Source organism: Gambusia affinis, linkage group LG10 (assembly GCF_019740435.1).
Source record: "Gambusia affinis linkage group LG10, SWU_Gaff_1.0, whole genome shotgun sequence".
In the NCBI taxonomy this organism is placed as follows: domain Eukaryota; kingdom Metazoa; phylum Chordata; class Actinopteri; order Cyprinodontiformes; family Poeciliidae; genus Gambusia; species Gambusia affinis.
This window is the reverse complement of record NC_057877.1, coordinates 11,640,426-11,666,185: the sequence shown is the minus strand read 5'-3', so window position 1 is coordinate 11,666,185 and position 25,760 is coordinate 11,640,426. Positions and strand designations below refer to the sequence as shown.

The following is a 25,760-nucleotide window of genomic DNA, read 5'->3' as shown; positions in this document are numbered from 1 at the left end:
AGCAGAACCAGCCTCAGACAGCTCTTCTAGGCTTTTCCACGCTGTCTGAACAATACAAATGACTCACTAACTCTGAGTCTGGTTAAATAATAGAACTGAACGGGGGGGAAAAGAAAACTCCTCTTATCTTTATTAAATTATTTTTCCTTTAAACTTATTTTAAAATGCCATGTAATTATTATGAAAATTAGTGGGGACAAATTTGTAAGGGAATGAAAAGCAAGAAAATTACAGAAATGATAATCTGACCAATTAACTTAACTGGGATGTAAGTTTTTGCCCCTATAACTGCATTTGATTGAAAACAAAACAAAAAAAAAAATAAATAGGAGCGGATGTTCTCATTACAGAGATCATAAAAGTATGTTTCTAAAAGAGCAAAAATTTACTACATTACGTGAGCAGGGATTCAAATGGCTCTCTTAAGTTGTTTGGTAATTGAATCTCAATTAGAAAAGACTGTGTGAGCATTTGTTTAAAAGACATCTTAGAAATAAATTATAGTATAGAGTAATCTCCCTTTTCAAGAAGGTCATTCAGTGTTTCCTGGCCAAAAGGACTTTACAGAACATGCCCTGAAACTCCTTATCTTAGTCTTTAAGAAAATTAAACCAGTCCTACCTAGATTAACTACAACATAGATGCTGCAGGATAATTTCTTAAGGCCCTCTTGTTGAACCATTGAGTATTTATGAGTTTGGAGGCTATTAACCAGATGTTTAGTTAAGCCCAGGTAGGGCGTACTTTCCCTCTTGGAACAGCCCCTGGCTCCTCTCGTCCTCATTAGCTCAGTTTGGTCTAAGATTTTACACCAAGTTTCATATTTCACTCTGCCAGACCTCGTTTTTGTATTCATAACATGCATGTCCCCATTACCTGTCTCACATTATTAATGGCCTCAACCCCTCCCGACCTCGGTATTAGAAAGTCAACATTTGCTCCAGATAAACTGTCAGCATTTCCTAAATTTTTACTTGACCACCTCATGAACCTTCTTCTTATAGCTCAGCCACACAGCAGCAGAGCTGAGGTCAAGACCTCTAAAGCCTCACATTTTTCTTTTTTGGATCTCCTGTCTTTAGTAGCTGCTCCACTGCAGTTCAGTGTGTGAGCTGCAGAAATACTTTCTAGTGCACTGGAGAAGAAGTCACTCTAATGAATAGAACAAGGATGGATTGAATCTGTGTTAGACCGATTTACAGTGTTGTGTTTAAGATTGAAGATTTTAAAAAAATCATTAAATTTTAAGTCTTGAATCGTTTGTTAAACTGAATCTTGTAGTTTGTGAGGCTATCAACAACAATAAAAACTAATAAAAGAAAAAAACAAAACACAGAAACACAACACATGCAGTACATTCACAGCAACACATGAGAGGGTTGGGTGATCAAACACAGGTAAACAAAAACTGCAGTGCTTGTTTGAGGACAACCATACTCCAACCCTTCCTTGAGTATTACAACTTTTTTCAATTGTCTATACTTTCTTGATGATGAAGGAACTAAAAAAAAAATAGTATTGCTGATGTTAGAGTAGCTGTATTTTCAGTTTTTAAAGACTATGCTATTGAAAAACTTTCATTTATATAATTTTATTCAAATAATCCTGAATTTCAGCACTGATTGTGATGCCAAATCTGAAAGAACACATTTATATACAAAACATCCATGTTGCTAAAGTTGAACACGGTAACTGTGTGAGTCTGTCTTTCAAACACACTTCTGTCTGCATTAGAAGCCTAGTCTGTCAGCTCCGTCTGCTGGGACCTCCTGGCTTTCCAGTGTTTATACCAACCAAGTTTCATTGTAGCCGTCTGCCATGAAGCATTTGACCTGACTGTGACCAGGGCAGGACCCACGTTGACATCTGAGGTCAACGTCTGGGGGCTAATAACCGACCTCCAACCTGGAAGTGAGACAGCAGTTCACGCCGACTCACACACAGTTAAAGTCTTTGCACAACTGGAACAGTATTTGGCTTTGTCCTTTTATATTGTCAAATATAAACACTTTTAAAGTGGCTAATATTTGCACGGATTAGCCTTTCGGATCTGAGTGAGAGCTGCAGCCCTCAGCATCCACAGCTGCTCATCTTTACAGCAATGAAACAGGGCTTAACGCAGCAAGGTGCTTACTCCCACCTGGCAGCAGGCAAATACATAGCTTAATTTCATTTAGGAAGACTGGAAATAGAGCAGGGAGGGGTAGCTTCTCTCAGCAGGTGCTTACAGCAGGGATTTAGCTCCGCTTGCAGTCTCAGGAGCAGCTATGCTAACAGTGACAGGACTCAGGGATGATTGGGGCGTCTTATCAGGCTGTGCACTCCGTGGGAGCTTTTGGCAGCTATACCCTGCCACTACAGATACTTATATATGCATTATACATTTTTACACTTTGCTGCCACCTTGGCATACACACACATTCACACATGTATCTGTTTCTTTCAAGCTTAAATAAAAAAAAAAATAATGAATAGGTCATGGTTTTTTCTCTCTTTCTTGGTATTTCCATACCTGTAGAATAATGAAATGACTTAAAACAAGCCTGCTTAAAAACATCAAGTAGGCAAAAACATCCCAAAAAGTATTACATAATCTACTAATACAAAGATATGCTAGAAGAGATCACAAGTAAACATCTGTCAGTTTGAAGGGGGTTACAGAGAAACCTCTGAGGTTTCAGGACTCCAGTGAATCACACTAAGAGAAATTAAATTTCTCAGTGTTGATGACCACAAAGAGCCAACAAAAAGCTCATCCTGAACAACATCTGATGCACCGCAGTCCTCACTTCGCTCAGTTAAGGTCAGAGGTCATGACTGAACAGTGAAAAAGAGACTGGGCAAAAAAAAGCTTCCATGTGGGAGTCCTAAAACCACTTCTGACAAAAAAGAACAAATAAAATCTACAAACAAAAGACGACACCTTAATAATCCCCCAAATGTTTCAAAAGTATTCTGTGGACTAAACAAACAAAACCAATGATGCTTTGCTGCTTAGGACCTGGATAACTCGCTCTTATTGGTGGAACCATAAATCCTTGAAGAAGAACGTCTTGTCATCAGTTTGTGACCTTAAGTTTATGTGCACCCGCAGGACTTGCACATAAATGCGGGAACAATGATTTGTAGCAAATCCTGCCTCAAATGGCTACAAAAAAGAAGAGTTGGATTAACCTAGTAAAAGTCTGCACCTAAGTCAGAATGAGATGCCTTTGCGTGACCTTTAACAGCCTCTTCACGACTAAACATCAACGAATGTGGCTGAATTAGGTGACCAAAAGGCAAGAAAAAGAACAAATCTGTAACCGGTTTTTTTTTTTTTAAACTACTATACCTTTGCCCTCTTGCCTCATATTTATTACTGCTGAGGCAGGAGAGTATTTTACTGTCATGAGCTTGGTAGAAACATTGATATCCCATTACCTGCTTAGTAAAAACTTTTACTGCTGTAAATCACAGTGAACATTTTGCAACAAGGTTCATGGTTCTGGTTATATTTTAGCACAGAGCTTCAGACAGCAGTAGCTTTGGCTGCCTCAGACATTTTTATTAGCAGTCTGTTTAAAAACATGCATGTGTTAGCTTATGGACCGTCTCAGTGCAGACAGAATGGCTGAAACCATGTTACATAGTTTGATGAATTTACTACCACGTCCCAGGAGTGAGGTGGGACCAGCTGGGGGCCGGGGAGTGGGTCGTTTCCACAACCACAGCGTCTCTTTATTTTTGGAAAACACCAACTTCTTTTTCTTGATCAGGAAAAATAGATCGTGGTTTGAATTATACTACCATTTAACCAGTCAAATTTAGTCCAGCTGATGCTTGTTTTCTCAGATGTTGAAGATGTACTGTTGCCATTTGAACTACAATGAGCTGTTTGTCCTTTGCCTTCAGTTTTGACCACCATGGCGGCGGTCTGCTCCGGATCAGCACATTCCACAGACTTATACACATGTGGAGCACATCATTCCACTGAGACAAAACAAGAACATACTTGACCTGCCATTTGTTGGTCAAAGAAAAGGTGCACCCGGACTGGCCCAGATTTTTTGTAAACGAGGAGTGGCATTTGCGATTCGAGACACATGTCCTTTCGAAAAGGACTGCACCAATTATTCTGGATAGGCTACGACAGATTATGAGACGTGTGAAAGGTTAGTTGGCTCCTAACACCTATTTTAACATTTAAAGGCTGCAAGGTTTCCATTACTGTGAGAATGTGAGAGGAGTCTGACGACAGCTGTGACTTTAAGAACCGTGTCACTAAGGAATGCTTAGCAACCATTACCTTTCTTTATTGGGGATTAAATCGGTGCAGTTTTAAGTATTGCTAAAATGAAAACCCTAAGCCTGTCTGTCTATTCCTACTTACAGTCGTCCGCATTGCACCCTGCAATTCTTTAATGTTACGTAATACGCCCTTAACACCATTATGTTTTTGCTCAACATCACCTGAGTTTTCCTTTTAGTCTAACTTACTGTGTTTCTGCAGGATCACTGGTCACTGAGAATAACATACTTGGGGTGAGGAAAAGATGACAACTGGAGGTAAAATACAGCCCTTTAGAATCCTGCATGTTTGTCACACCTCGTCACTGCCTGACAAGGTGGGAGGAACATAGGTCTCCTGGCTCAGCGGGGTTGAAACCTCATGCATATGGGCTTCCACAAGCTGTGCAACTGTAGAAAAATAGTGGTTTTGCCTTCTCATATCAGATTGACCAAGATACTGTGCAGAGGTGGAACTAAGGGTAAGATTTAACAGCTCATAAATCTTTCCCATAAATGCTAACACTGCAGTTTGCTAAAGTGTTTGGATAATCCAATAACATTTAATGACTGTGAGGAATAAAATGCCAATAAATGAGGTATTGATACTTGACATACCTGCTGAAAAATTCAATTACTGCACGAAATTGAACATTTGAGCTACATCTTCTTTAACATCTACATGCCTTTGAACCTTTTCACAGTTTTTTGTTGCTAAAACAACAAACTTTGATGTTACGCTACTGGATTTTAACGTCGCAGGAGCAACACAGAGCAGCACATAAGTGGGAAATTGGTGGAAAATGATTAATGGTTTTAATAAACAGTCTTAAAAGTGTAGAGCGCGTAGCGTTTGAAACCCCCTTTACCGATCCCCATAAATAAAATCCGGTTCAATCAAGTGCGTTCACAAAATAAGATGAATAAAACTTTACCTGTGCATAACTTAATCTTAGAGTAAATACAGCTGTTCTTTGAAGGCCTTAGGAGTTTTGATTTGGAGAAACTTATTTGCAGTCAGATGTCAGAGATATTTTGGACTTGAACTGATGAAACAATTCAGAACCCTTGCAGTCACACACTCAAGACAGTAGTGAAAACAGGAAAGGTAAGAAGAGAGAAAAAAAAAGCAAAATTCAAAGAGTAAAGCCTTGTGAAAATAAACAACTCAGCAGCGCAGAATGTAATGCACATATTCTGCCACATAAAAAGCCATTGTGTTCATCCGGACAAAGGATGCTTTCATATTTTGTCAGCAAAAAGTTAGTCATACACTCCACAAAACTGCCTTTACAGAAGAACGTCAAAAATAGAGAACTTTCTAAAGGCACTCTGCGATGCCATGAAGACTCCATCCATATGCATAAGTGTGGCAGGAAACTTAAACTTAACATAACCCTGCACACAAATGCCCATGGTGAAAGTTGGTGGTGGCAGAATCATACTGTGGGAATAGTTCTCTAGAGCATGGGAAGAGAAGCTAGTCAGATTTTATAAGAGAATAGATGGAGCAAAAAAGCAATCCCCCCAAAAATCTTGCAAAAGGTATTGGGACTGGGCAGAGGTTCTGGCATAATAATGACCCTAAAACGTCAAAAACATCACCAGAGCTTCAAAGGAATGGTTCAGATCAAGCTGCCACAGTTTTCAGAATATTAAATTGTAAAACTAATTTGAAACTTTGTGTAATCTTCAATCTACTTTCCAGTTATGGACTGCTTTGTGCTGTAAAATCACATAATATTCCATTAGCATAAATAGAAATTTGGAAATGTAACCTAGTGGAAATGCAACAAAGTTTAACATGAATAGAAGGTTTACCAAGTCACTGTGTTGTATGTCAAAGGTCCCACAAATTTCACAAGTATAACCGTAAAATAGAGTTGGTTATTGGATACATAGAACTGTGTGTGTGTGTGTGTGTGTTGGCATTTCTTGTACCTGGCCCCGATGTAGAGCGTCCGGTTGACCTGGATGATCCTCTGGATGTGCAGAGGTTCTTGTCTGAGCCACGTTTGGTGCGGTCGACCCAGAAACACGGGGTATCTTCTTACCACTATTGGTCAACAACAGGGAGAAACACAAAATTGATTTTAAAGTAACATTCAGTTTTGCCACAGAAAACTGAACAATAAAAGACTTGGCTTGAAAGTTCAACATTTCTAAGAAATATTCATCATAAAATGGAACATTGTGTCTTTCCATTTACTGGCTTGGGCAGGTGATTCATTTTAGATGAATGGTTATTTACTCCAAGATTCAGTTTGGGTGTTTTTTTTTTTCCATGTTTTGCTGAACGGTGATTGAGAAAGGAATGTGCAAACATCAACATCTTCTGTATTTTAGAGGACACTGTATTCTTTGTGTTGAGGGGAAAAGTTAGTTTGTAGTGAGATGAAGGAAGAAAAGATACAAAATGTCAGAGAATAAGGGAGCTATTTTTAAATGGGTTAGATTACAGTTAAGAATCTGTACAGCTTTGTGCTTTGACCTTCACCTTAGATGCAGAGAAAGTTTGCATCTGACATCCTTTCATCATCTCTCTCCTCTACCATCATTACTTTTTTATATCCCCCTCTACACTCAGCTCATCTCCCTTGATCTTTTTAACCTTTCTACTTCGTCCTTTATCTTAGAGTGTTTACCAAAATTTCTTATCACAAACAAAGATGGGTATCACTTGCTGATACAAAATGTTTCCATTTCTATATTTCTGCGTATACTGTATGCATAGATATAACATAGCAAAACAAACCCGTATGATGTTTTTAAGACTGTAAACTCACCTAGATGTCATGAAAACAGTTACTTTAGTACAGTACAGTGCTGAATTTCAAACCTGAAAATGAATCTGAATTGAAAATGAAGAGAATTTAAGTCCCTTTACTTGACTGGTTGTTGGTGCCAGATGTCGTGGATCAGCAGATCACAAATTGCAAATCTGCTGGGATTTTCAGACACAAACATCTCTCTGTTTAGCAGAGATTGGAAGAAAGGGAGAAAATAGACAGATGTGAAAAGAGAATTGGAAGACTGGTTTGAGATGATAGAGAGGCAACAGTAGCTCAAGTAACCGTTTATTACAACTATGGATGATGGGTAACACCATTAAACACCTTAGAACTTGAAGCAGATGTGTTGCGACATCAGGAGACAATAACGAGTTCTGCTTGTTTCAACTAGCAGGAAACTCTGGCTACATTTTGCACAAGGTCACCAAAACTGGACAATAACAGCTTGTAAAAATGTTGCCTGATCTCAATTTCAGCTGCAACACTCAGCTGGAATGGCTGGAATTTGAATTTGTCATACGCAGCATTAAGCCATGAATCGAACTATTGTTCAGTAGCAATAGTTTGGGTGGTGTAATAGAGTGAGGGGACATTTTAGCACACTTAACTCCTCGGTATCAAGTACCTTTAACTCAGAATATTTGCAGACCAAACATTGATCACCTTTTGGCTGCTTCCAGCAGGAAAACTCACCAAGTCAAAATGCTCAATTAATCTCAAACAGATTTATTGAACAGGATGATAAGTTCGCAGTGCTCAAATAGCCTCCGCAGTCATCAGATCTCATTGCAACACAGCACCTTAGCGATGTAGAGGACCAGGAGCTTCACACCACTGATGTGCAGTTAAAAAATCTGCAGTGGCTTAGTGATGCTAGCATGACAACAAAGGTAATAAATGCTAAAAAAAATAACTTAATTTTTGAACCAAAAGTGTCCAACCTGGTACAACCAGGATGTAGCTTATGAGGCAGGATAACCATGAATGCATACATCACTCCTAACCCTGATAACGGTATATTTTCACTTGCAGAAGACAAACCCTTATGTATTTCTAATACTTACATTGCTTCATTAGATCAAGATTAGGAGGCATAACTTTGGGAAACATAAAATATGTGTAAGACTGCAAATCCCTCATTGCACCACATGGTGCAACCTGTAACCAGCACATGTACCTATAGTTCTTGACCAAAAGGTTTCCATGTAAAAGCGAGTGACTTTTTCACTGAAGATTACAAATTATGTTTATTCTCACATGTTACTTATATTATATAATATGTTTCTGTGCGAAATCTTAAAAAGTACCTCATCTCTCGGGTGAAATTGAGAAGCAGCTGTACATGTGCTTCTGATTACAATCAAAAGGAAACTACAGTACACACCAAAAGTTTGGGCACACCTTCTCATTGAATTCAATTAGAAAGTGTGTCCAAACTTTTGGTCTGTGCTGTAGTTTCTGCAACATTTAACTAAGCTCAGATGATGTCTTTGTTTGAAACTGCTATAGCATTAACCAAGGTTAAAAATAAGTCCAAGAACTGTAAAAAAAAAAAAAAAAATAAACAAAAAATAGGTTTTGCTGTTTGGAAATATTTATGGAAGAAAAAAAAGAAACACAAACCTACGGTATATAGTTTTGGCAGTTAACCATCCTTATAAATACAACACTGTCTGAGCAGAAAGCGTGGCCTTTTAATCACCTAATATCAAAATGTGCTATCCTGGTATTTCTACACAAAGATAGGGAAACTTAAGCAAAAGAGACTATCACAAAATAACAATAAACAAATGTTTAATTGTAACTTTCATAACCAATGTTTGTTATGTTAGAAGCATTGTTGCTATTCTCTTTCAAATAAATTGCAGCATGATAATGGTGTGCTGTTTGGTTCCAAATCTGTAAGTTACTAGTGTATTTTCTTTTTCTCTCTTTTGTAGACAATGTATGTTTCTCTTTGACTTTTTTATTCAGACTTGTGAGCTGCTGATGAAAGCCGCCCACTATAATTCAGCTGATCCAGTGTGGAGCTCAGTAGCCTGACAATGTTTGCTCTGTATTGATGCTTGGGAAGGGTCTGGACTCGGTTGGGAAGCCATCAGTCACCATTATTGAACTATAATCAATCAAAGTCTGGTCAGAGCTGGAGACTGCCACGCTGCCGTGGAGACGCAGAGTCTGAGCGCTGAAGGAGCTGCGTCTCCTGAGGATCTACGCATGTTGGTGAGGGGAAGCGATGAATCTGAGAACCCCTTCTTACACGCATGGTCTCAATCCTGAACGTGGCCCCAAATCACCTGACCTGGACAGCAGTCAACACCCTTCGTGTGAGAGCCTCTGTGACCTGCATGACCTACACCACGACCGTTCTTCGTACCCCTACCCCTCTCTATTCATCACCATGCGTGTTTGGCTGCAGTCCAGAACTTCCCACTTTGTGTCTAGTGAGAGACTGCACACAAGGAAATAAGAGTCTACAAGACAGAAAAGCCAGGAGGTCATTACCTTCAGTGGGGATGAAGTTCAGGGGTCCGGGTTCCTCTGGGAATGCCAGGCTGGCTGCTCGGAGGATCCAACACATCAGGAACAAGGAGTGAGAGATCCCTGCCGCCATCGCAACACAACTGCGGATTCTGGGAACAAATACGAAAACAAATTAAATAAACTAGTAAAACACAACACTGAGCTGCTGCACAATCAGGCTGGCTCTCCGTACTGACGCTTCTTTTTTTTTGTACCCCCAAAGCTCCTCTATCTCCATGCTGAGATGTGCAGGGAGATAAGTGGCCACTCCAACACGGGGATTAAGACATCCTCTGTGGTGGAACTAGTCTAGTCAGCTCTGATCACTGTGGCATCCAACATCACACCAATATGACACATCTGAAACCTTTGAGTAAGACACATGAGAGCAGAGGAGTGGCTAAAGATCTCGGGTGAGACGGGGAGGGAGAGAGATATGTCATTTACATGGATGAAACCAAATCTCCAAAGGGGCAGAGTGAGTGAAGAGCTCCAGACGTCAGGCATTATCTAGGATATGAAAGCGACTGAGAAGGGGAGAGAAGAGGTGGTTTACTTAAATTAAATGCCTTCCAGCGACACAAATCACCTCTCTGCCAGAGTGGCTTAAACTGATGCTGTTTTTTTTTTTTTTCTTTTATCAAGCAGCACCGAGGTACATCTAGGTTCTGCTATGTAATTCGTGTGGAAATACAAATGATGCCTAAATGAAGCTACCATCCACCATCAATCTAGAAAATGACTCCCCAGCTCTGCCTCTTTGGAGAAAAGCTTCAGGGATTGCTACTGACTTGGGCCACAAACCTCAAAGGATATAAAGTGGCTGACCACAGCCTCCACGTCCTGATACTGCAATTTTGCTTCAAAAGCACATGTGTGACTCAAAGTGTTTCCAAAAGGCACTTTGTCGAGCTGTTACTGACTCATCTTTAAGAATGTGTCAGGTCTATCATCCACTGCTGGCATCAAATTGTATTTTCACTTAAACTGCACACACAGTAATTTGAAGATTCCTGAAAATGAGCACTCCTCCTCTCGTCGAGTAATGAGATTTAAAAGTCTCCATTCCAACCACTGGAAACACAAAACATTTCTTGCAGTCGTGCACAATTGCAACATCTCGCAATTTGAATAGCCAAAGCTGAATTTCTTTATGCAAAATGCAGAGTCATTTCACTGTGGTCACAGATGTGCATTGTGTGAATTTATGCAAATAACTGAACAGTGGATAACTTGGAGAATTGCTGAACCCAAGGGATGTAATCGGCTTATGAAAAGGTTCACATTAAAAGATAAAATCATGATGATTTTCAAAATATTTAGACAATTTCAGATGAAATTTTGCCACTAACAATAAGTTCTGTTTCTCCTACTTCTATCCTAATCCTTAATTTGTCCTATTTTTCTCTAAAGCCAATTACTGAAGAGATCACTAAGGTCAAACAACTAACTCATTAATGGAAATAATTATTCTATTTTTTTTTAAATCAAATTAAAAATTTGAATTTATTAGGCCATAGATCCAATCAAAATGTAGCATAAATAGCCAGTATTTCTGCCACAGGCTGTAAAGTAATGTGGTGATTTGTTTTTTTTACACCATCTATTGTTTATTTGGGTGAAAAGTATACAATATTTTCTTAATGATATAATCTCAGAACAATACAATGGTAATTTTACCAAGCAAAAAGATGAAAGAGAAAAATCACGTTCATGTTAATATTTTGTTTGTTACATTAGATTTTAAGTTAAATTAATGCTAGCAGGCCCCATGTTTGCATGCAGCACTGGATGGCGAAAGTAGGCTTTCGCTTGAATTAACGGCACAGTCAGAAATGTGGAGTCTTTTTCCAGAGACGTATTAAAAGTCTTTTATTTGGTCTATTCAGTTCTGGAAACACAAGTAGAACAAAAATTACTGAATAGAGAGAAAAAAAAAATGCATTAGTGGTTATCAAATCTGTAGGTCACGATCAATGGACCCCAGCAGCTGTAAGATAGAAAGCCTGCAACAATGAAAGCATCTGCAAGGTCACTGAACAGTGCTAGCACATTCTTTCACATAACAAATATACAAGCAGCGGTTGCTTTATTTTTTCTGCCCTGCTGCAGAATTCCAGCTAGTCACAAAATCACAGCCATAAAAGACAAAATAATTAAATCTTGCCTGGCTTTGAGATTTCCATTTGTAACAGAGGCAAAGGGATTTCGACCAAACATCATCCTATACTGGCTGCTTTAAGTAGGTTTTAGGTGGCAACAGACAATTTTTGTGGCTCCTAAAGCAATCTGTGCTGACGATAAAATGATGCAGCTTTGTTTGTTGCTTTTCCTTTGGTTTGTCTTGATTCCCAGCAATGATGCCTATTAGTTACTGTTCATGGACGGTCAAAGAAAGATGTAATAAGGAAGCAGATGTTGGCTGGAAAAGTCAAATACTTTAAACAACAAGAGTTTCATATATGACGCCAGCTGTTATTTATTTTACTTTTTGCCTGTCATTTACCGTTAGCTTCTTTCATTGTTTTGTTAAATCCAATTTTCTGGCTAAATAATTTAATGGCTATGGTGAAGTGTAGTTTCAGAGCACAATCAAATTAGAGGTTTATATTGAAAAATATGTTTATTTCGCAACCTGAACAATCAAATGACAAGCAAGTTTTGCTTTTGAAGTTACCTTGATGTTACAACAGCTTGCATAGATAATTGCTTAAATGGCTTTAAGTATCTCCACGCATCTGGTTTTTGTCAGAGAAGCTATTAATAGTATCCATATTTGAAAAAATGTTGTTCTGAGTAAACCTTTTTTAACATAAAAAATACCTCTAACACACCATTTCCAGCTTATTAGTAAAACATACAGAGTTGTCCTAGTCAATGGAAAAAAATGGCATTGCTGTTAAAAATATCTTAGTTTATCATAAATTCAGTAAATTAAGTTTGTTTTTCTAGTAAATCAGTTCAAGAATACTTTGTACATGTATAATAACTTTTTTCATGGACTAATAATATAAAGACATGCAGTTTTAATGATTCACCAGTGACAGCATGAATAAAACTACTAAATAAATAAAAAACATAAGAAGAAGAAATGTATGGGTTATGACGAATACGACATCACCTTTTTTTTTCTTTTTTTTTTCTCAAACTCGCTTCTTTAAAAAACCGAGACTGTCCTGTTTGGACAATCTATATTTTTTACTTACTTTAACTGCAAGACTCAACCCTAGCAGTGCTCCTTCTTTTATCTAAGTAAAGACTATAAAAGCTTTCTCCACTGCTGAAATGTGCTTTCCATCTGAGGTCATTTTTTAAGTTTCTTTCTCAGATGCTCTCAGTCTTCCCCCGAAGGATACAAACAGTCATTGTGCAGCCCATCTCTTTAATGGAGTCACAGACATAACCTTATCAAGACACATAATCTTTATGGGACATTTCTCAAATTCCCTGGACTGACACCAGAATAAAAGTGGGAGGCATGCTAATTACTCAACACCCACAAGCAAAATTACAGGAGGTGAAGGTCAAAGAGTCACACTGAGAAGAAAGAAACTCATTGGCTTTAAAGTGATAGATTTAGAGAGAGATAAGTGAGACTGAATAAGACGCACACAAAGAGAAGATGAGGAGTCAGAGAGATAGTATATCCAATCAGAGAATCTTTTGTTTCACCTATTAAAAATGTATGACTAAATGTCAGGCAGTATGCATTCGATTAGTATAATTAGACACCCTGGGCTATAGTATTTCGCCGACCAGCAGAATAAGTAGATACACAAGTCATAAACCAAATGCAGGAGGGAGATATTTGGTGTGCATGTGTATGTGTAAAACTGTAATTATGACTAACGGCACCAGCCAAGTCTATTCAGAGGCATCTATGTGAGGTAAAAGCTGTACTTCTGCATACTGTTAACACTGGACAAGGCACATTGCGACTCCAATTTAACATTTGAAGTAAAACGCTTAATTGAACACCTGGGTGTCACAAACCTCTGTGTTCAAACTATGTATTTTTTTATTTTTATTTTTTTGTTCATATGGAAGTTGGCACACAATATGAGCTTCAAGGACATGGAAAATACTAGCAGAAAAACGACACTGTCTGAGGTAAATGGACAGTTGGAGGAACTGAGGAGAGATTTTGTTTTCAGGGCTTTAACATGCATAGTCAGGGAAGGCCTTCATTTATAAGACTTGCAAGGTTGCCAAGTTACTGCTTGATGTTATTAAAATAAATCGCAAGCAACTGTTTGTCGAGCATAACTTGAGCTGCAACATAAAAATGAGTATCTTGAACCAGCAGGAGCACAAGATGCTATACCAAGGGGTATTTAATATTTACCATTTGTCAGAACCAATTCTTAATTCTACATCAGCAATATTTATTACAGATATTCACACACAATACATCGTAAGTCACCAATGCTTTGGTCCCTTTTTACCTTATTGCTGCCCCTTGAAGCCTTTTCTGCTTAGAGTTTTCCTCAAAGTTCCTCATTTTAGGCTCAGTTAACCAGAGGAACTCGTTGTTTATGGAGCTCTTTGCTACCACCTTGATAAATACCAACTTATTTAGCTTACATTGTTTAGTTTGAACTATTTCAATTAGAAAATGCAAGCAACAGGTTCTGAAATGTTCCATAGTGATATAATGTAAACATCTGATACCATTAGAGGTTTTAATGTAAAAAAACTATAGGCTATGGGGAACAGGTTAGCAGGGCAACTCCCGTTCCTGGGAACCAATGTTCTGCATGTTTTAGATTGTCCTTTGTTTTAACAAACCTGAATCAAATCAGTCGTAATTAGGAGGCCTATGCAGAACAGAACATAACTCAGCTATTTACTTAACTGTTTTAGGAAAGGGAAATGCCTAAAACATGCAGGACAGGAGCCGACACACCTGCAACAACCAACATTAGAGGTTTATTACAGTCAGCTACTTAAAAAAAAATTATCAATCAAGAAGGCAGCGATCAGAACCCCAAACTAATACTTAGATTTCATAAAGGAGATCCCCACCCAAAAGACAAAGACCAGTTATGTTTTTCAATTTAGTTCAGTATAAAATTGAAAATATCTTGGTGTTTAAGCCATTTGTGACCCCTAGTTGTTAGAGATCATCAAGTACCACTAAGAGAAATTCTTCCTCATTCCCGCTGATTTACATTACAAATTAGCTGAAAAATCTATAATGTCTACTCTATTAAGCAAAACCTCAATGAAGACACAGTCAAGTCAGGTTAGAGCACAAAGCTACATTGGAAGAATGAAAATAATTGGATTGAAGAATGTCTCCGGTGTTAAATTAGATGCCGCTTACAGACGGTGACCCTGTATTTCACAGGTCTGGGTGCTTTGCATGAAAAAAGAACACATCATCATCAAATGAAGACACTGATGAGCTCTGAAATGTTTTTGTTACTTATTACAGTTGCCATGGTGTCCCCTGCTTTCTCTTCTTTTTCAGTCTTTTTTAAATTTCAGCACTATCTCGTTATGCAGCGGTTCGGCTCTGACTGTGCCTTAACCCTCAGTCTTGATGATGTATTTTTGTAACACCGCTGTGAGGGACTTGCAGGAGGAAAAAAAAAAAAAAAGAAGAATCAAAATTGGACTAAAAAGGGGGTTTAAAGAAAGCCAAGATTATGCATGTCCTAGATTAGGAGCCTGGTAATGAAATGCAGCCAAATTAATGGGGGGAAATGTAAGGTGGAGTAGGTTGGGGAATTTTTGATTAAAATATTTAACAAGATGGTTTCAACTATTATGCAAAGGTATCAGAATGCAATAGTGCATAATATAATCCTTTTTCACACTTGCCGCCTTGCTGCAGAAAGCCTGTGCAGAAGAAATATGAATGTAAACATCCTCCATTTCCAATCCAATCCTTTTATCACTATTCTACAGTGCAAAGTGTTTTTTTTTTTTCTTCTGTTCACAGGAAATAAAAGTCTGCCATTTCTTCTGTGGATTTAATATCTATTACAACTGGCTTCATCAAGGTTAACATCTGCCCCATAACAACAAGAACTCACAGGAACAAAAAAAAAGGAGACAATCCACGAATTGAACTCCAATTCTGCACTTAACCTCATATCTGAACTTGATTGAGCTTCCAGTCTTTAAGGGTCAACATTAGTTCTGGGTTTGTCTGGCAGAAAATTGTGAAAGCCTTACCAGCTGCAGAAGTCTACTATTTCAGTGGAAAATCTCTGAGGAAAAGGTTTGACGTTTTATGTTCGGCACAAATGCTAGCAAGTCAGAACGATGCATCTCATATTTAGTGGGTGAAGAGACAGATATTTAATCAAAAACATAAACTGAGAGCAAACCAAAAGTGATATTCATTAAGAAGAGAATTAAGAGAGATCAAAATAAATTGTGCCATTGCTGCTGCACGATGAAATGACAGTGTGTCACCACATATTAGCAATCCTACTTTGATAAGACAATAATTAAGTGTAGCTTTCCTGGGCTTACAACTTCTTGCTCTTCCAAGCAGATAATTTACATAATTAGTGCAGGTTTGAAGTTTTTACAACTTCACTCATTTTTTGGTTTCTGTGAATTTTGCAAAGATCTGAGTGGAAAGATTCTCAAAGAGATCTACGCTTCAAGACTCCCATTTTATTTTATGCTTTAAGGCAGTTTGTAATTTTGTTAGTAAAAATGGTTGATGCTGTGTAAAAATGTTATTTTTATTAGCAGTCAGAACCCAACGAGGGACGAGAACTTGGTTGAAAAGTAGCAACTTTTTTGTGACTCCAACAGAGTGTAGTACAACATAGCAACTTATTTTTTAGTATTTTTCAGAAATGAAAGTCATTCTGCTCCCTAAAGCAGAAACAACCTGTTATTCTCCTGGAAGCTGAATGCCTCACCTTCAAAGATAATCAGATACAAACATTCTCCACTGTGCACCAATATTTAGCACTTTAGTTAAGCTCCACACATCTCGGCTAATAGCTTCTAACTTTAAATCACATACACAAAATTGTCCACAATTTATGGACGTTCCCGTATCAGAAAGGCAAAGTCATGCACGTCTCCATTTTGAAAAGGTTTTTGCTACGTTGTAAAACCTTGCTATGATGCGTCCTTTTTCAGATTATTTCCAGATTTTTGTAGATATTTACCTGTTGTACCAAGAGGAAAGTGCCACAAAGTTTGTTACTGGCAAGATGAAAAACTATTTAGACATAATTCTAATGTACAAAATTTATGAAATATTCACTGTGCAGGGCAGAAAAGGCTTTCTGATGATTTTTGTGGAATAAAGTAGTTTCACTTTTATGTAAAGATTAGGCTCAAAAGGTTCATACTCAATGTGAAAATATACAAAACTAGATAAACCCTTGTCAGTCTAAAAAAAGCTCTGTTTATTAAAATGTATATTCACTTAACTTGAACATTTAACAGACTGACTCCATAATGAAGCGTGATGTTCATCGCTACTTTTTCTCAAGTTCATAATTTAACACTTTTATCTCACCCTGGTAGTAATGCAATTAGATTGCACACAGATTTTTTCAGGACATAAAAACTGCATTGTCCTCCCATCTACCTACTTTATTATACCTTATACCAATGCCAATAGTTGCAATACGTTTAAAAAAAGCTTTGACCTTGGAGCTTGACGTTTATATCTTGGACAGTTCTGATCATCGGGGTGTATTCTGAGAATTGTTTACAAATAATTTATCTTGTTTTTGAACTGTGGTCATGTGTTGCCCCATATAATCAGAGTTTTGACAGCTTTTCTCCGAGTCAGATCTATCACCTTGGAATTGCATTCATGTCTGTAACAGGTATAATCAAAATATATGCACAACAATCAGCGCGGCAGTTCTGATTCATTCATGAACAACCCGACTCTTAGAGCCGACGAACGAGAAGCGTAAGAAAATCAGAGGAGAATGTCAAGATTTTGACCTTTATCTGATGTCTATGACTCAGTGCAATCTTCCAGGTTTCCTTAGATAGAAACTTTTTAAGCTACTTTTAATAAATAACTGAGCTTATTGTACTGTTTGACAACTAGGATTAATCGAAAGGTATGCATAATTTAGTTGCAAACATTTCCTGTAAAGTGCCTACAGATGATTGTTGTGAATTGGCTCCATATAAATACACTTCATTGAAATTGAGTTGATGTATTTGCTGCATCTGTTTTGGCTCTGTGTTCAGTTGTTTGACTAGAAGTTTGGTTCGAATGTTAAGTAACATAATGAAATGTGATTATGGTTCATAAAAAAAAAAAAGAGAATTAAACCAGCAGGACCCTTATCTTAACTTCAAGTCTAGCTCGCCTTAAAAAGTCAGGCTCTGTGGATAATTAAAAATATATTGAACTGAGGACAAGACAGACAAGGCCGATTACTGTTTAGCACCTTTTATTACAACAACAACAAAAACCCCAATAAACTACAGCTCCCAGCAGGCAGGGGAGTGGGAGACACTGATGACCTTCAGGCCTCTCAACATGAAACTGTGCAGGAACACGAGGAAGGATGTTATGTGAGCAGTTTTATGATTGTTCCACTTTTTCCATGTGGACCAAAAGACAGCTCATAGATTTCCAGCAGACTGGGCTAATAATCTTATTAGAGAGACGGGAGAGGCTGCTTTATGGACTGAGTAAAATCAATGACAGGTGAAAACCCAATGCTCCTCGGATCTCCTTCATTTGGCAATGACACAAGAAACTGGAGGGAGAAGATGATGAACGGGGATAAAAAGGTGTGAAAAATAAGCCTGGGAACAGGGATTTAAGACGTAGATTAAAACAAACACCACCACAAAAGATCGGGGGGCGAGAGAAGTGGAGGAGGACACAACACAAGGAGAAATAAAGTGTAATCAAAGTGAAATATGAGAAGCCAGCTATCCAAACAGAGAGAAGGAGTCACAGCGGAAATACAGAGGGGGGGAAAGCCAAAATATGTGTGGAATGGAAGAGACGGAAAGGCAAAGACTCAGAAGAGGAAGAGTTTGGAGCCAAGAGGACTCGTGTGCTGCCAGATTCATCTGCACCGGGAGCCAAGAGCAGACTAGCAGCAAGAACCTTCAAGCTCATCACTCGCCTGGTATGCAGCTTATCCAACGTGTACTCCTTGTGTAGTCAGTGATTGTAGATTTAAATAATTGCTGGGGTAAATCAAAAAACCTCCTGCCGCAGGAAAGGTATCACAATCTTTATCCGTGGAAATAAATCTCAACGATATTGTTGATGCTATTGTCTTCCAGAATTACGTTGCCAATGAATCAACATTATAAATCTGTTCATTTTTGCATATATTAAAACTTTAACACAAAGATTTGAAGACCTTAGTTTAATGGTTGCCTCTCCCCCAAGTTTTTCCAAGATCAGTTTTTCAATCCAGGCGTTTTCAGTTTTACTTTAAAAAGACAGCACAACTCTGCTTTGATTAATGGACAAAACTGGTAGAAATCTAATACCGCCTGACATCAGCTCGCCGTTCGCCGAGGAGCATAAAGGAAGAAAGCGAGGAGACTTTTGTTTTACTCCATTTTCAGACGTTAAGTGAACTGTTACTGGATCTTGTTGGTAATGCTTGCACTTAGAAAGGCCTCCGTGAAAATCTTGCATGAAAAACAACAGCATGGAACAAGAAAAACTGGCAATCACATTGACAGATGACTTAAATTACATTGTTATGACTGCTATAGGAATGAGTGGTTTGAAATCTACTATATTTGACTTGTTCTTTTTTTTTTTACCCTCAGACAGGCTTTAATTACAAAACATTTGTTTTGTTCTTGAGACTTCGTGCTGTAGAAGAGTGAGACCTCCAGGAAAAATGGTCCTAAAAAGCCCTATGATTAACCAAGAAAAATCATCAAAGCTCTTATCTATAAGCATTTCACCACAGGACACATGAACACTATATATATGTTTATGTATACAGATGTCATATTTATGGTGACTGCACTATCCCTGCATGCAACATCAGCATAGCAAAGAGCTACTTAGGCTACAATAAATATCAGTATAATTATTTAAGTACCATGTATTGAGCATCTCTATGCCTGTAATATATTTGGTGATGTTTGTTGTTTAATGCAGCAAAAAATATCTCAGGAAGGCAGTCAGAAGGGAATCATTCTTCTCCACTGTCACCAGATGCTTGGTCCGGATGAAGGACTGCTGCAACAGCAGCGACTTTATGCAATTGGCTCACCTTCCTTGGATAAATAACTCCTTACGAATTGGCATAAGATGATCAACTCAATTTGAGTGCAATATATTACAAAGAGGACAGGGTTGGCTTTTATCTAATTGGGCATGAATCTCACAGTGTGACTGGGTTTTATTGGTTCCATCGGAAAGAACTGGGTTGAATTGGAGCCAGATTTGACTCTGCATAACTAGAGATGAATTGAACCTGTGCCATGTTTTGAATGGGTGGTATGTACCCACACACTGAGTAGGAATGAATGCAAAAAAATCAGAAAAAACAATCTGCTCCAAAATGGCAACTGTTCAGGAGATTTAAAGCAATAGTTATTCCATGTGAATGTTTGGGCTTTTCTGTATTTAACCTGAGTAAATATTCTTTCTTGTATCAACGGAATAAATTACATGAAAAGCATATTTGTCTTGCAATGTTAACCAGTGCAAGCAAACATTTCTTCTGGGCATTGTATCTTCGCTTAAGTTAAACCATAATAGTCTCCTTTCATCCCTCTCAGGGCCAAGTGTAAAAAAAAAAACAAAACAAAAAAAATCATCAAGGAATTTCCTCCACCGCCAAGTTATGAACACACAATTTCATCCCTTTTGCCTGGCACTTGAGTGACCTGAGGTCTGTTTACTAGAAATTTACATCAGCATGAAATCCTGGAGCCTTAGTAACATCACACACATTTAAAGTGAGAGACAGAATGTGAGGGGAGAGAGAGCAGGAAGGAGAGAGGGAGCAGGGGAGGAGTGGATGGTAAATGAAGAATGAAGAGTGACCTTTTTGCACAAAATGCTTATTTTCCCATGCACGGAGAAATAGCAAAGACGCATTTTGTGAGAAAGATGTTCGACCTCGGTAACAAAACAGAAATTCATCTCTTTTCCCCATTTTGCTGTTATTAAATCCTGAGACTCTCTACCACATCATTACTTTCTGACTACTGCTGATAGGGTCTTTGTCTATATTGTTCACTGGACTTTGATTTCTGGGCTTTGTTCTTTGTCTCATTATCTTTGGGTACAGTTGAGTTTCAATCATAACAAGTCTCAGTTTGGAGTAGCTTGTCTTTATATTCAGGGTGCCTCAGTTTGTTCCGTCATTTTTATGTTGTCTTTGAGGTTGTTTTTTTTTTCTTTCCTTCTTCAGTTTGTGTAGAGGTAACAGTGGTGGGAGTCTTTACATCAAGGTTTTATGTCCCAAACTTCTACAATTTTAAGCTCAATTATTGTGTTTGCACTGTATTGCAATTTTTTTTTTTTACAGAGACCTGAGTTGTTTAGTGAACAACTAATAGTTGTCTTGTGAAACAAGGGGTACCTTTGAAATAAACTGTAAGAGCAGGGAGTAAAGAATGGAGCTGGTATAAGATAACCTCTTTTCCTCACAGATGTAGATAAGGTCCCTTGAAGATGTGGAAAGAAGGCTGATACCAGAGTGCTAGATTAAAGAATGCTAATGTAACACTTGTGATAGCTTATTGTTGATTGGATATATTTGTGTATTGCCAAAGCTCTACATGAAATTGTGTCCCTGTTATTAACCTTCACACTCCTCCAAATTCACAAAAAGAGGAAGAAGACTTTAGTCACAATCAGAAAGAGCCAGAACAAAGATTCAATACTGCTGTCTGACAATATATGCATGTTAATTATGGGTCTGAGTTTCTGGAAGGCTCTTTGAAAACCATACACCTTTTTATCGTCAGAGTTGTCTTGTTCCACTTTAATGTTTTAATAATCCACATACCTTTCCTTATGAGGAATTCTGACTGTGTTGAACCGTTTCCATGCAGTCCTAAATTTAAATGAACTTTACTAGGAGGAATGCAAGACTGCAGATATCCAGGTCAGTCAGATTTTAAAGGCAAGTATTATTTATTTTCCAAGCACATAGTGGCATTTTATAACACAACTCTAACAAAATTAAGTAACTATGTGCCCTAAAGCTGTTTTGAAAATCCTGCATGTATCAAAAACTAAACTAAATTTGACTTAGATGCATCTGACATCTTAAAATTGGTCTCAGTTTCTTTAAAAACCTTCGGTTTCCAATATCCCACCTTCAGCACATTATCACAATGATTCTACATCATCGCTGATGCTGTATGAAATCCTCCTTGGAAGAGTTGTAGTTTATATAATAAGCTCTGCAGATGTTGGTGTGTGCTAACCATCTCCCATATAAAAGTTTTAAATGCCTGATTGGGTCTGAATTCATATACAAGAGGAAATAGGAAAATGATTTTACTCTATAAAACCTGTGGCCAAACTCAATGTGCAGCAAAAACTGGTCGTTTGACACAAAAATACAAAACTAGCTACTCCATTGTTTCCTCCTACATAGTAGGAGGAAACAATGAGCTCAAAGAGGATAAAAGTACTGCAGCAGACAAGGAATTATGGACTCAAACTCACTTGTTTCATTTTGTTGCTTATCCAGTATAAATACTGAAAACTTAAAATTACAATTCTGTCCAGTTGTTCCTATGTAAAAGCAAAACCCTTGCAGAAAGACACATAATAGAACAAATTTGTGAACTTGAGTTTGTTGCAACTGTCATAAATAAACATGCTGATTTATTTAAAAACTTAAGAACGTAACATCTCAGATTGTTTTACCCAATTCAGAAAATAGATCAGAAATTAAAAGGTAAGAAAAACAACAGAGTTAACATGTATGTGGTTGATGTCATTTCAGATTATCAATACTTTAAAATCTAATACTGTGACTACTCAATTTTGAACCAAATTTCTTAACGAGGGAGTATTGGGTCAGACGTCAGACAAAAGCAAAAGTCAAGAGCATGACTTCACATGGTTTCACTAGGAAGAATATCACTTTTGCAGAAATTCATATAACTGAGTATTTCAGTCAAAGAACATCTTTGGATAAATTTTATGCACTATGTGCTGTTTTGCCAAGTCATTACAAAATTAGGGCTTGAAGTGCCTAACTTAAAAAAAAAAAAATCATATTTAAAATCAAAACATAGACAAAGGCACCAACTAGTTATCTATATAGGTCAATATCCTCAACATTACTCACCTACGGCAGATTATTAGAATTTCCTAAACCTTTCAAGATGCAATGCATTCGAATCGCCTGCCATTACTGTACGACTTGCCCGTCCATTCTCAGCATTGTGAAGATTATTTTTTTAAAGCATCATTGCATCTTGCCAGCTACATGCTTTGTCATGATATATTTACTTCCCTAAACTAACGAAAGTATTTTGAGACATCAGAACACGTCTGTCTTCTTTTGCTGTGTGCTAAATATCTTAACAGGAGGACTTGGGACTTAATGAGAGAATGGCTTTGATCATCAAAACAATTCTTGAAATGAGCAGAAACATCATGTTACATCTCGACAGCAGAGATAGTTGTGACCTTTGACTTCCCTCCAGTTTACACTAGTCATTAGTGGGACAGAGATCAGGGCAGAGTCCATAAATCATACTCAAACTGTCTTTGTAGGAGGAACCAAGTTACACTGCACTAAAAATGAAAAGAACACACACTCCAAGACTGACAGGAGGCTAAAAGCTACTCCAGTCATCACTGGCCAGAGGCTCCATAAAGTCCGTGAGGGGAAAACACACAGGGCGATAATCCTTAGGATGGTAATAAATAATGTAGAAACCCTGATAATGGCAATAAGAGGTTCTGGAGCATAACAGGACCCCTCTTGATGTGATTATTCGGCTTGATGTTCCCTGAGGACATCCTGCATTATCCTGAATAAATACTCAGAGGTAACTTAATAGGTCAATATGTTCCCGTCCAGAGACTGTTTGACCTTTTTGGTTGCAAATCAAGAGGAGAAGCGGATTTATTATAATAGCAACAAGTGGCTACCAGAGGAGGTGTAGGAGTTGGGTGGCAGACAGAAACAGAACATTTTGTGGAGGAAAGAGGACCATGTAAGATGAAAACAATCTGCAGACAGTGCCGGGATGAGTTGTGCTCATTAGTACAATGTGTTGGCGTTTTCGGTAACAGCTTTATGAAAAACAATGTGCTACGTGCAGAATACTACAGAGACATAAACAAAGGATTCACATCTGACAAATGATGAGTGCTTGAATGCTTTCTAACTGGGTTCTTGTGATTCCTTAAAGTTGTGTTTTCTTTGTAAAATAGCTGCTGGTTCTCTCTTTTTAATGAACCAGTGAGATGCAAACTGCAGACCATAAAACTCTTTTGAATAGTCCGATTATGAGGTTAAATATAAATGTTACAGCACAGAGGACCTGGAAGATGCTTTAAGTCACCAATCCAATGTTCTCATTTAAGAGGTCCTTGATCTGTAAGCGACTTCAGTCACATGGATCCAAGTTCTCCACCTCCTAAGCTGCAACACTGACTTCACAGATTTCTCAGCTCATTTAAGTCCCTGTTGAGAAGTTGTGGGTGCTCCTTTGTTGTGTAAGTCAGCATCCTGTAGCAGTGTGATAATTACAAGAACAACTATCTTTCTTTGACAAAGACAGAGCACAACAATTTTCTGTGTGTGTTAAACAGGTCTGGGCTTTGATAACATTGTAGACTGCAAATTAATCCTTGGTGCCATATTGCCTAATAATTGTGCCGGTTCTGTAACTTTAGATAATGCACTTTATGTGAAAGGAGAATAAAAAGTAACCACCAAAGCAATTCTGTTTAAGCTGAAAAGAAATTCAGGCTTAACAGACAAAAGATGTGTTTTGTGTTCAACTAAACTGGTTCGGGCGCCATTAGTGATGCAACCAGTTTTCCGTGTTTTCATCACTGGAACAATTTTGGCTCCAAAAAACCACATAAACACCACAAAAATGTTTATTATTTTTGACACATTCTGTTTAGAATGCTCTACTCTTGCACAGTCTTTTTACTTGAGGAAACCTTATTAAAAAATTCTCTCAAGTAAAAATTTAAATGCAGACATAAAAACCTTCTGTTGCTTAGTGTTTCCAAATGTGAGTATTTTAGATTGATTTGCCTATTTTAAACTGTATTATTTATAACTCATTGAATTACTAAATGAGCCTATGTGACTTTTTTCAATTGAGTCTTTTGTTTTCCAGAGACTGTTGAAGAACAATAAATTGATTATTTACATTTGGATGAATGATTTGATAATGGGAGGGTTTAACAACTAAGGTACGGTACTGTGAAAAAATAATTTTCAACTGAATTTATAGTTGTTCCAATATTTCGCAAAACTTACATGTACGTATTTAAAATATTCAGGATTTTAATCATGACCAAAATAGATTTTTTTTTCCATAATAAGTTTAAACCTCTTAGGTTGGCTTCTCTTTTAATCTGTCTATTTCAGGACAATAATAATAATAATAATAATAATAATAATAATAATAATAATAATAATAATAATAATAATAATAATAATAATAATAATAATAATAATAATAATAATAAAAAGTTGGATTAGCAGTGGAACAACATAGGATCAGTCATACATCTTCCTGCTGTTTATTTGTGACCCATCACTGAATTTAAACCAATCAATAGGGCCACACAGAGCTGTAGTCACAGCCAATATTTTCAGCTGAATCCATTAAAGCCTTTTCCGGGTTTTATACACGGTTAAAATCTGTTATTGTCAGAATCTGTTATTGGATGCTGCAGCTGGTGTGAGAGCAGCTGATTGAGAACGCTGGAGAACTTTACACTGCTAGTTTATTTTGATGGTTTAAAGTTTGCTTTTGTTTCCTGTTCTGTGGGATACATAAGTACCTGTCCTGTAGCCTGTCAACCACCATTACACCATTTGAGGAAGGACAAGTCACGTCAAACTTGTACTTAGCAATAACTTGAACTTACAAGAACAGACGAAATGTACTGAGAAAAAAAAAAACTGCTTATTTTTCTCAACTGTTTGTAAAACATTACCATTTCTGATTAATAAGAGGAAAGTTTAGTTTACAGTAATGATGGGGCACATTTTAATGGTTTATCTGCAA

At 37.6% G+C, this 25,760-nt stretch overlaps 1 protein-coding gene across 5 annotated transcripts in view; it reads right to left on the bottom strand.

The window, feature by feature from the left end:
• Nucleotides 1-25,760, bottom strand: part of sema6bb (sema domain, transmembrane domain (TM), and cytoplasmic domain, (semaphorin) 6Bb) — a 168,227-nt gene that overhangs the window by 81,252 nt on the left and 61,215 nt on the right. For 2 of the 5 annotated variants that reach the window (XM_044128682.1, XM_044128683.1), the window contains 2 exons: nucleotides 9,567-9,694; nucleotides 6,211-6,325 (listed from right to left, as the gene is read on the bottom strand). In XM_044128682.1, coding sequence (XP_043984617.1) covers nucleotides 6,211-6,325; nucleotides 9,567-9,675 — 224 coding nt within the window. In that variant the 5' untranslated portion in view covers nucleotides 9,676-9,694. Of the gene's footprint in view, nucleotides 1-6,210; nucleotides 6,326-9,566; nucleotides 9,695-9,777; nucleotides 9,950-25,760 lie in introns of those variants that run through there. The other 3 variants (XM_044128680.1, XM_044128681.1, XM_044128684.1) reach the window with 3 other exon arrangements.